Genomic DNA, 12,782 nt, shown 5'->3' with positions numbered 1-12,782 from the left:
TCCATACACAGTAATAAATTCATAAATAGATAAAACAAATAAAATACATGCATGGTATTTGAGTCATTTTACATAGTGATTTCATTTTCAGATGCTACATATGTTCTGCTTTTTATCTGTATTCTTTCTCTGTGATCAGGAGAGTTATTTTACATACCATAAAAGAAAAATGCACAGTGGTGCAGGCAATTTAAAACTCCAAGCTGGAATTTTAAGACCCTCACTGAAAACTGCACTGAAACCCAATACAGATGTGTTAAATGAATTGCATTATTTTACTGCAATGTGTAATGGAGAAACTCATACAAACATGTTAGACCTGCTCTCTGAGCACAGCTTGCCACATGAGTCACACACTCAGCTCCTTGCCTTACCTGAAAAGGACTCCAGTTTTGGAGTGTTGGACCAATCCCTCAGCACTCTTCAGCCCTGTGTTGTTACAGCAGTAAAGCCAATGGTAGCTGTTACCCTTCCTCAGCACCTCACCAATTAAAAATAAACAGTTAACAAGTAATGATTTTTTTCATTTTATTTGAGTAAAATCACGATTTACACATAAGCACCACCAACCTTCTTGATTCAGCTTAATTTGTTTTCATATGGAATATTGGAATATAAATCAGACTAACAAATAATTGTCTTAAACACAAGGAACTTTTATGGTATGTGATCTTCCACCGCATTTTAATACAAAACTATAAAAATAAGACACTATTTGCCAAATATATTAATTTGGTTGCAAAACTATTGTTTAATTTAAGTTTTAAGTTATACAATAAATTATATGGCTTAGGCAGATTTTACAGGAAGTTAGAAGATACTATGAATACAAAGTAATATCCTCTGATTTTCTGACTATGCCAATTTGTAGTATTTCCCAGAATTCGGGTCAAAGTAACGTTCAGACATGGATGATACAAAAGAGTCAAGACTTCCATCTTTTTCAGCACTGAGGTGATCTTCATCTGTGTAAAAGAAAGTAAGAATAAATCACTCTTATTCCCTCAAACAACAATATGGAAATATCGGTCAGATGTGAGATTTTTTTCTTTCAAATGTATAATCTTCTGACTTCTCAATTGTTGCCTTCAAGATAACGGCAATTCACATTTTTATTATATTTCTGAAGACTTGTACTTAACTGAGATGAAGGGAGGTCAGCTGGAGTTTGCTTAGCAACTGGACTTTTCAAAGTCCAATGGAGCAGTTCACCAGAAGCACCTTTACTAATAGTGGATCAAAGTATTCACAAGTGGTATTTTCCTCAATAACCTTAGTCATTTTTTAGCTTGAACAAAGACAGCCAGTGCATACTTAAGGCCTGTAAGAATGAAAGAATTCAGATCTCTGGTATCCAATATGTCACCTGAATATTCAGGATAGGTAAATCTGTGCAAAAGATCTTTCAGTATCAGAGAGGAAAAAAGATTCTTCCAGATAATAAAAATTTTGAATCTAGATTGTCTAAAGTTATACAAAATGCAAGAAAGTTTTCATGTAACAGAAATGAATCTTTAGTCTAAAATACACTGATAAAGCCCTACAGGCTTTTCTTACAGATGCTTTACATATTATAGCTTCTTTTCTGAACCTGTGTGTCTTTCATATAAGCTAAATTTAAGTCATATGGTCTCTTGCTTTTTGATAGGGGATAATTCACAGCTGAATGCAATCTGTATCTTGAATTTCATCATAAATGTTTATCCCATACTCAGCCTGCTAATACTGAGTGCTTTGTATGCCCTAAAGCTCCATGATAAGTAATGGCCTGTTATGCAAATGGCAATGGTTTCACAACTCTCAAGAGTCTATTTACAGCCAGGATCACACAGCAATATATAGGTTACATTATCTGGAGACCAGAAAGTAGGTTGGTGCATTTGATGCATACGGAAGTATGCACTTCATCCTTTTAGAAGAGATTTCACTTTTGTTTCCTTACTAGCATGTAACAAATACCATCAGAAAGAAACTGTCTTTCACTCTAAACAAAGATAAAAAGGTAAAGCCAATTTGTTTCCCTCCCTGCTGTGGGTGCTTCATCAGGCCTAGGAAACTAAATGAGGTTAACTGGGATCTTTTATTTGGACGGCTCTTGGGAAAAGTGATGCAGTGCAGAAAGAAGATGAAGAACTGAATGTCTTTTTCTCCATTTCAGATCACAGTACACAAGCAAATTGTGTTCATGCCTCACTCCCTCACACAGCCTTGCAATTTCATCTGAAACCATGCTGTTATTTTCCACTGCATTCTTCCTTTTATTATTTTGCTTTTCAGTGCCTACGCAACGCTTCAAAATTATTCTCTTTTCTCCCCTAAGCTTAAATGTCCCTCTCTCTTTACCTTGGAACTGGCCACTCAATATACTCCGTGGTTTGAGCTAGGAATAAGAAATTCTTCAGACCCATCCAAGATATACCTCTTTCCCCCTGTGCCTTGAATTTATACCAAATCAAGATTATATTGTATCCAGGATTAGCTGGATTTATACCTTTATGTCAATAATTACCTGCATGTATTTTCATGTGACCAAAAGGAGAACTTAGTTTTCTAGATCTATCTTGTTTTTAAACTCAGGCTTCTTTCTTTTAGTAGCTCAAAAGACCCCCAAATGCATTATAAGGCATTTCTAGGGGTTGCAACGAATTTCCAGTGGCAGCATGGAGCATTCAGTTCTGAGCAGACGTATGAAAACCTCATTGCTCTTCTTTTTCCTAAATAGAAGTACTATTTAAATTAAGTGATATTCTTCTACAAGACTCCTATGTATGTAATGGTTGTGTTAGAAGGTTTCTTGTTTCAAGTGGTACATTCTGGGCAACCTGACCATATATAGGAAAGAAATGCTTGCGGCCAAATTAACTGATCAACAGGTCACTCCCAAAGCAAATTTCCATCTTTGTTCATGTTGCCAACACCCACACTTTTGGGGTTGAAGCTGCTCAGAACTGCATGAAAAAGCCTCTTGGCAGTTTAATTTGCATCTCATGGTGAAAGAAAAATCAAAGCTTTTGTTCTTAAATCACTGAAAAATAAAATGGTATTTTAGGTGAGAAAATAGCTTGGTTTTAAATGAAAACCAGTGTCTGTGATATACATTGCAGAGGATGAGTGGTTTTTTTTGTTTACCTGAAAGAAGACTGAAGGTAGCTATTACCTGTAAATACCTCTTACATTAAATGAAATGCTGTCCCACTGAAATCAGGTGAGCTATTGTTTTTCTGGAAAAGGACATGATCAAGATGTCTAAACGCAGATAACAAAGAGCAGGGCAGGCATGCAGCAGCTTCTTCTGAACCCGGAAATGCATGTACAAATAACTGTGATGTTATTTGGATTATGTCAACAGTGTTTACATAATCACCACAGGCTGGAGAACTAAAATAAATCGTTTCCCTTTTCACAGAAATGTATTTTATCATATTCTCGGTTTTAATATTACAAAACCTCTTGTAGGAAATCTCACTTTAAGATACATGGATCACATTCTGATGCTGATGGAAGTCAAGTGCACTGGATCAGCTGTCAGCAGATGGTGTGGTGGAAAGACACTGCTGATATTTTCTCCAAGATGATCCTTGAACATTGAACTACAGAGCTCAAATCTATCCTGTAATTACATACTGCAGGGTCACCGTATGAATACTGTCAGCAGCTGTGGCCCAGAAAAGAAGACTGTGTGGTTTCTAGAGTTTTTATAACCTTATCCCTTGGTCTTAAGACCAAGATACCATAAAGTAAGTTCCAGAGCATTTATAGCTCTATCACTGTCACTTAATGTGGAGATTTTCTTGTTATGTCAAGCTAAACAAAACTGTCTAGACCTCAGGAACATCAGTGCCTAATAATGGAAAAATCTCTGGAAATTTATCATATTTATGAGTTTAAATTTTCCTCTTATTGCACTGGGAAACCTGTTGAATAGAAGACTACTTCTCAGGAGCTACAGAATGAAATGCTTTCTTAGAAAGGAATCACCTTTTCCCCCAAAGTTAAGTCTCAACTTAAAGATTTTTTTAAAATATAAGAATTGAAAAATCTTTATTAATTTACTAATGCTGTACTATTTTAAAAGGATACTTTTAGGTAAAATTACTAGCTGGAATACATGATGACTCATTGCAGATTTTCAGGCTCATTATATGCTTTTGTTATCCTGTGATACTTGGAACACTGGAAAACTGCACAGACAGAGTAAATAATCTTGGATCATTTTCCAATGAGAATTAATTTTCTAATGTGATAAAAAAAATAAAAAAAAAGGTGAGGCTAAGCAGGGCAGCAGAATTTTCTGGAATGGATTTGAGCATTCAGTTTATTGTTCATATCTGGTATATAACTGTCAGTAATGAACCAGCTCTTTTGGCACACAAATAACTGACCTTAAATAAAGTGAATAAGGAAAAAAAGTTTTCCCAAAGTCCTCGAGATATATCACAGGACACAATTTATTTAGCACCTCTTTCAAAAATGATACTCCAAACTATGGTCCATCAGGATTTTTCTTAAACCAAGATATCTAGAAAAATACCCAGATTCTAATGTTTGATGAAGCTGCTTTATCACACAGCACTGCAGCTTCTCTGCTACTTTCACAGAGAAGGGTGTCCAGTAGTTCAGAAAAAATCCAAACTGTCCTGTTTGGGGAGGGAAGGTCATGGAATGGCTTTGTTGTTCTCTCTTATTTCTTGGAGAAATAATTGCCTCATTACGGTGGGTTTTTTTTGAGTACCTGGAGATAGAAAAGTTCCTGTATGAAGTTATTCAAAATTACAAAATTCCTACATATACATGAGTCAGAATTTGACTGAATGAAGGTACAAAAATAAAAAGCCAAAATAAAAAGCTATGGTATACAGACAATTTCTTTTCTCCAAACATGCAGTCACAGGCACATGATGTAAAATATTTCAGCTTAGAGGAAAATGAGTTTAGGAACAATTCACAAAACAGTTTGGAAATTCTAGTGTAGGTAAGAAGAGAAACACAAATTCCTAAATATACTTATTTTTAAAGCTTTTCAAAGATAATGACACAGTTAAAATTCTTAGAAAAATTACAGGTTTACTGCAACAAGCCTTGGATTTCATAATACTAATGAAAAATGTTCTCTGAGACCTTTAATGAATTTTTATCCAATGTGCTTACAGCTCAAGGATGACTGTTCAATTCTGTTTGGCTTATTTAGGACCCTAAACACAACGTATTACTTGATTCTTCAAAGCAAGGTCCCTTCCTGACAGAAAAATTGCATTTTGCTGTCACAAACAATTACAAGTCTACGTCTATGAAAATGTTCCCAATTTGAGGGGCATAATTTATTGCAGACAGTAAATCACTGAGATGTCTTTACCCCTTGGACAGCCAGAATACAGGGGTCAGATTTATGAGAGCTCCCAGTGAATTCCTGAGACCCGATGAAAAACGTAAATTTCTATCCTGAAAGTGTCCAAGGCCACGTTGGATGTGGCCTTGAGCAGCCTGGTTGAGGGGAAGGTGTCCCTGTCCATGGCAGGGGGTTTGGAACTGCACTCCAAGGTCCTTTTCAGCCCAAACCATTTTATGTTACTCTTAGGATGATGATTCTTCTACCTTCTTTTCTAAGATAACTGATAAGAAAAAGGGCATTTGAGGAAAAGAAGGTATTTTCTTGATTTTATTGTTGACTTTCCAGTTTCAGTTAAGGTCTTTACCATTCTCTAAGCAAACACCATTAATAAGCAAAAGCCTGTAACTCTGGTGACAACAGTCCTCAGGAAATCACACTAAGATTTCATTTAAAGCTAAATCTGCAATTTTTCTTCATAAGAGAAGGATCTCTTATGCAAGTATAATCATGCCTCTGAATAAGAATGTTTAGTCTTTGTGTTCTTTCTTATGTAGGTTTGCCATCCCCGTTAGCATAAATTCCTTATTTTTAACAAATAAGATGCATTTTTTATGAGTTAATCTGTATAGAGCCAGAACATCAGGAAAGAGCAACTCCATGTTATTCTTCTAGCAAAGGCAAATAATACTCCATGGAAAACTCTGCTACCTTGAGCTGAGATTAATAAACAAGGGAACTGGTAACCAAAAAGTAGTAGGATAGAAAACTATGAGAAGGCAATACCAGCACTACAGAAAGAACATTTAGAAGTGTCTTTCTACCTAGCTTCTTTTCATTGTCTTCATAAATTCCTACCTGGAGTTCTTTGTTTTGTTGAAGATTTAGTGTTCTCTTCTAGTTGTTGGCTTCCAGGAATGATAGGGGGACTGAACACATTTAACCAGTTCCTGAAAAATACAAATCAAAATACAATTTATAAAAAGACAATTTATGTTCCTATGTTTTTCTAATTATTTTGAATATTTCAAAAAATCTAAAGATATTGCAAGTTGTCAAGAGTTCTGAAACAAAATCAAGCTGGATTTTGTTATTATAAAAATAAATTTTACAGTTAATGTAATCAAATATTAAGGCTTTCTTCCTTCTTTAGCCTTTTCACCTGTTCTGTTCAGATTAAATCTGTGGTTTAAGTCAGGTTTGCTTTTCAGGTTTCAGCTGGTGTGGCTGTCTCAGCACATGGTGTACAGGAGGTGGGATCCATAACACACAGAGCTATCCTTTGAAAACCTATAGGACCCATCAGAGTCTTTCTGAGGAATAAAGCCTTGGAATGAACATCCCGTGGGAGTCAATTTGATTAAAAATCCTTACCCCCTCTAGAGAAAGAGGCTCAAAGACAATCACAAAATGCATTTGTGTTTGGTTACCACTGACTTGGCAGAGCCTGGTGCCCCTGCAATAGTGTGACACAGAACTGTGGTGTAACATTCCCTGTCTGGATGGGTGGTGAGTTAGAGATGGGCTTAGACAGGAAATGGATGCCATGAACAGTTTTCTGAAGAGGAAACTGAAGAGGATTGAGTCTAAATGTTGTTCATATGGAGGAAAAAACATTCTTAGGCAAATACATTATAAATAAATCTTTATTTGCATTTCCTATTGTTATAAAATCTTGTATGTAGTAGATAAAAAATTTGTTATTGAATGTAACATGATTCTACCTACTGGCAAGACTATATAGAGGACTCTTATCACAGGTGTCCTGTATCTATTTTACTTCTGTAAAGAAAAGGATTTTGATGGGATCTTCATCATAGAGGAGAGAGCACTTTCTTCTATTCACAGACAAATTATGTCTCTCCCAGACACTAGTGTCATAACTTCTAAAAATCATTTTCATGCTATCATAGATTCACACAAAGGTCAATGTTCCTTTCACACACCCCACTTTATGAAACACTGCCTTTGATTGCTACAGCTCAGAGAAAGGAAAGCAGAAGAGTTGTTTTTATTGTTACTGTTGTCACGGTTTTTTATTGCAAACTGCAGTGCAGTGACAAAGTCACTCATATACCATCTATCTATATTACCTATCAGAGAAAGATAACCCTGGAAGGACACATCCATGTCAGAAAGACATTCTTTGTTCAGGTAACCATACCTTGTAATTCTTTTCACATATGAAATTAATCTCTGCACATTGTGCATAGCTGATGTTTTCTTAAGTTCCCATCTCTCCTTTGCTGCAGTGAAGAGCTGAAACATATTAAAGCTTCCATATCAACATTCACTAGACTGAAAAACTGCAAGTCAACACTTGAACACAGAATTCAAGGGACCTCAATGCATCACCTCATTTTGATAGAACCAGATCCAACGTTTTTGACCAACCTATTTCATTGCAAGGCAAGAGGTATGGAAGAGGATAAATTCCCATGTTTGTTTTATGCTGATGGGAGCAGTGCTGCTCTAAAGAATAAATTAAACTTGGTTTGGGATTGATTCAACTTCCATCTGGCTGTTCCAATAGCTGGCACAGAAGCATTATGCATGTGAACTTGTGCTACAGGCCAGGGAGATTAGCCAGAGCTGTAGAGGTAACTTCAGTATCCATGGCTTTGTCTAAAAGGGATAGATTTTCCCAAAGCTTGGCAGATTTCTTTACATTCCAGACTGTAATTGTCTAAACTTGATTGTCCAACACCAAGAAAATAGGCATTACACTTCAGTTTTCTGTAAAACCTTCATGATCTCATGTACAAGTTGATTCTGTCAGAGAAATCTGGCAAGGCTCAGTCATCTGGTACAATTGCTAAACTATGCTGACTGCTTTTTGTTTTCTTTTGTTTTTCTGCTACTTCTGGACTTGTTATTGATTCTACATCATCTCCTGTTGGCCTGTGTGCATAATCTGGGTTGAATCTGGGGACAACCACCTATCTGTTTTCAGTCAAAATGGAAAAAACTAATTTTCCGCCTCAGGAAACAGAACTGTTGGTGTAGAAATCCAGCAAGTAGTATGGCAGACTTAAAGGAAGAGATATTGAATTTTTCATTATGTCAAAATGTAAAAAACATATTTAAAATTTTCTTACAGTGTAACATTATTTTCACATATATGGCTAACTTCACAGCCAATCCTTCTCTCCTGCTGTTTAGCAAAGGCCAGTGGGAGTTGGTCCAACCAATCCACACAGCCATGTGCTTGCCTGACTTCTCATTATTAGCTGTTGGGCACTGTCATCATATCTGCATTTCCTGAATGCAGCCAAAGGCTCTTTGTCCACACCAAAGTTCCAGAAGATTTTAGGAATACAGTCAAATGCAGGCTGATACCTGGTAGCATGGTAGAATATATTTTCCATTCCTGTCCCTTGCATGTGTGGTTTGATCTGCCTGAAAATCAGTCACCATAATCATGAGAATGTGACCGTCTCCACTGGATGTGGGCTGACAGCACAAAGGAGCAGCATGAACCTGATTCTCTACAATTGCACTGAAACATGAAGTGAGCAAAGGCAAAGGTGATTTCTCAGAGAAACTGCATCCAATTTAGGGAAGGTAAGGAAGTACTGTGAGTGCTAATCTACACCTCTGCTTCCCAAACTACCTTTCCTTCCACATTCACTACAGCTTTTGCAAAAGGAAGCAATGTTTGAGAGCCAGAGAAGAACTAGAATGTTTCTGCTGGGACAACTGCTGGAACCAAAGTGCAAGGAGAGAGAAAGACAGTGCTCACTTCTAAAGAGAATTATCTCAGTCAGACCAACACAGTTACAAAATATAAAAGCTTTAGAGTACATATACAGTTCTACCAGTCTGGCATTTAACCAGAAGCATTTAAATATTTGTGTTTTTCATATAAAACATGTATCAGGGAATTTCTAAAGAAAATAATACCTGTAAAGTAGAGAGGATATTAGCAAGAGGGAAAGAAAGAAAGAAAGGTATTTACCTCCAGTGGAAAAAAAAAGAGGCAATCCATTTAGAAAACAATGAAGGCACGAGGTAATAATCTGTTGTTAAACTAGTATTTGTGCTATATCAATAGGTTTTATTACTCTGGAAATCGATGAATTTTAGTTTGAAGTCTCATATCTGGAAGATCTGCATGAAATAATAAGTCTGAGAAATCAGAGATGAGATTATTTTTTTAGTAGCTGGGTGATTTTATCTTTGCTTTTGTCCTTCATTTATTGGATTTAAATATTATATAAAGGTGTTCAATTTCATATTAACATTTATTTTGATGTATCTGACTCAGTAGGTAAATAACTACTTTTTCTAGGAGGTGCAAGTGTAAGATCTAATGATTTTGATGGCTTGAGAAGGAGGCAAAGAAGTTTTTATCAATGACAGAAGCAACAGAGATGTGTTGGAATGTTTAATATTTCCTATTAAGACAGTCTTGATTCAATTCATGTTTTTCTCTCCATGACCAAGAAAAACAAACAGTTTTGCTATTCAAACCCCTCCCACCAAGACATGTAATCAAAACATAACAGTATTAGGGTTTCATTGTATTACTTTCAAGGATAAAACATTTTACACAATGTATATTAAAAATTCCTTTACTACTTCCGCAGGTTAGTTTGCAAAGTCTACATTAACCTTCTAAAATCTTGAAGAGAATTTTTAAAAAAAGCTCATGAGTGCTGAAATCTTCTTGGTTCAATTACACTAGAGATTAAGGGCTGGCAGTTGATCGATAAACTTCTGAGGAGTGGGTTTACAGTGGGACTTCTGACAGATGCTGCAGCTGAGCAGTCACACCAAACTTTCCACAGTAGAATCTGCAGTTGCTTTTTTTTCAGTGAATTTTAAAAAAGCATCCTGAAAAATGTGTTAGACCTTCACAAAAGGTCAAGGACTAGCATGGAGACAACTGGCTAAAGTCTGAGAAACACAGACGGTGGTTTGTGTTCTTGTTTATTGTGGTTTTATTCTCAGTGAATAAAGAATATATTTTCTTATTAAAGAAGCTAGTTTATCTCATTAAAACAGAAAAGCTAATCACACATTCTGACTAATTAAAACCACTCTATTTATGCTATCAATGCTTCCAGCTGTAATCAATATAATCAATGTGCAATAAACCATCTAGAGCTTCCTGATAACAGTGTAGAATGCCAAATATTGTCTTTTGACATTGTGAACTGCATTGTATGAAGGCTCAGAATAAGTTCCACACACACTCAACAGTATCATGTACATTTAGAACTTGCACTAAAATCCTTCATTATTCTGAAAGCTATCTCTGTACCAAAATAAAATGCAAATGTTATATAATCTTGTTACATTTTAAAAAATATTACTTAAAAATTCTTTAAACATACTTTCAGATAATAGTGGTCATATAGTTGAAATGTCATATGACAGCTGAACTGTGATGGAAAGCAAAAGAATCTTTTGGACTTATGAACATAATTTTCAGTTTTATGACAGTATGTTAAATTTTGCAGAAAAAAGGCCTCCCTCAGCAAAGTCTGTTGAGAAAATTAGAAATGCCTTATTAAGTAGCATGTATCAATGGCAATGTATTAAATTTATTACATCAACAGAAATCCTTAGAATGAGAAGTTTTTTTTACTGGAATCTTAATGAACACCTTTGATACTTTGATTTTTTCACAGATATTTTTGCAGACTGGGATACTGAGAAAATGTCAAATCACTTAGTACAACGATTTTTAATATTGCGCTGTCTTGAGATAGCATACTTTATTGCATTTCTTTTGGATCACATTTAATTTGTATTACTTAAATCAATGGGATAATTTAATCCACTTTATTAAAAAAAATTAAAATGCTTCAAATGGTTTTGTTCAACAATCTGTACCAAAATTAAAAGGAATATTTGTTCAGCCTTCTAGTATACTGCAGAAGCACAAGGCAAGGGCTCCATTATATCAAATCAGGGAATGAAAAACCAGCATTAGTTTTGTATCATTACAAACACATCAGATTGACAGTCTATTCAGCACCTGAAGGGTACAATCACTAAAAGCACAAAACATTGTATTTAATTGCATCTACTTAGTGAATTTTTATGAACTTGAGAGGAGAATGGACTTGTGAAGTAAGAGGAGCGCATTTGCTGAACTGTGTTTTTACAGTGGGTTATTTGACTAACTGTGAAGGGCCAGAAAATGTAAATGCATGAATCAACTGTAAAACTATTTTAACAAAAAAGTATCAATTCCTGACATCTTGTGTAGCTCTCAACTTAAATCTCAGTGCATACTTCTTCTGTATTAGCAATATTTAATATCATGTGAAGCAAATCCTGCTGCAAATGCTAGAAGTGCGTAAGTGATATCTGACCATGACGCACTGAATGCAGAGTTCCAGCTTCCATCTAAAGTATGGTCCAGTTCTGCTAAGACAGAGACTTAACTTCCTCCTGGTTTTAATTTTAATTATATCTATTTAAGAAAGTTTAGTAGAGACTATCTCAGTTCTTAGATAAATTAATAAAAAGTCACCCGGCCTTGTAAGACCCCTTATCTATTCCCTGATCCAAATTTTTTTGGAGCATGAGTTGCTGGTTAGGCTCCTCTAGATTAAAAGATGTGAATTTTCAATTATTTCATCTCTCATCAGGTTCAGGCACATGTCAACCTCATTAACTTAAGCCAAATTGCCTACACACACCTATTTAGTTTCTGCTTTGTCACACGTTAATCCTTTACGCATAATGGGAGGTTTGGGTTTATTTTTAAATAGAAGCATACCTCCATAGAAATAAATTCTTCAATAAGAGCTTCAGTAGTGAAGCAAGGACTTTTGTAAGCTATTAATAATGAGATTTGCTTGATCTATGTACAAAAAGCAATTGTTATTTGAAAATATGTTGAAAATAATTGCAGGTCCTGTCATTACATATGACTATAATAATTATGAAATCATCTGATCTTTAAGTTGTCCATTATTGTATCTAAAATGCTTTAAACAATTCAAGTTTTTTAAAATTTATAGGTTTTTCCATAAAAATTCCACAAACAAAGGCAAAGTATTAATTTATACATCAAGAACTTTGCAGTGCTACTCAGTTACAGGTGGGGAAACCAGCATTTTTTAAATGAAAAACCGAGTGAATTCACAGAAGCAGAAGATATACTACCAAAAGAATACAGAGTATACTTATACATAAAAAGTAAGAATGCATATTTAAAGAAAATTCTTGAAAAATAACATAAATATATATCTTCCTATGACTTTGCATGAATGGAAAGTTCTATTTTGAAAAGCATTTAAGGGAAATCTGGAAATACATTGATGATTTGAAAAAAAAAAAAGCAAGCCATGAGCTAAAATTGTGTTATTTTCCTGGAGTGCTACTGTAGTTTCAAGATATCATTAAATCAGCACAAAGCAACACTTATCATTTCCTGCACATTTTTCACAGTGAGCTGCATTCTGACTATGAGTAATCTGTTAATCTGTTCTTTGCC

The 12,782-nt window shown here is 35.2% G+C and overlaps 1 protein-coding gene across 1 annotated transcript in view; it reads right to left on the bottom strand.

The window, feature by feature from the left end:
* Nucleotides 1-620: 620 nt before the first annotated feature.
* The window catches only part of CFAP20DC (CFAP20 domain containing), a 67,489-nt gene continuing 55,327 nt past the window's right edge, over nt 621-12,782 (bottom strand). Inside the window, 4 exon segments of the mRNA XM_066326518.1 lie at nt 621-899; nt 902-936; nt 938-965; nt 6,185-6,276. Of these exon segments, the coding sequence (XP_066182615.1) occupies nt 856-899; nt 902-936; nt 938-965; nt 6,185-6,276 (199 nt within the window). The 3' untranslated portion in view covers nt 621-855.

This window comes from Sylvia atricapilla, chromosome 11 (assembly GCF_009819655.1).
Source record: "Sylvia atricapilla isolate bSylAtr1 chromosome 11, bSylAtr1.pri, whole genome shotgun sequence".
Classification (NCBI taxonomy): domain Eukaryota; kingdom Metazoa; phylum Chordata; class Aves; order Passeriformes; family Sylviidae; genus Sylvia; species Sylvia atricapilla.
Note: the sequence above shows the minus strand (reverse complement) of the source record. Positions and strands in the feature narration are given on the sequence as shown.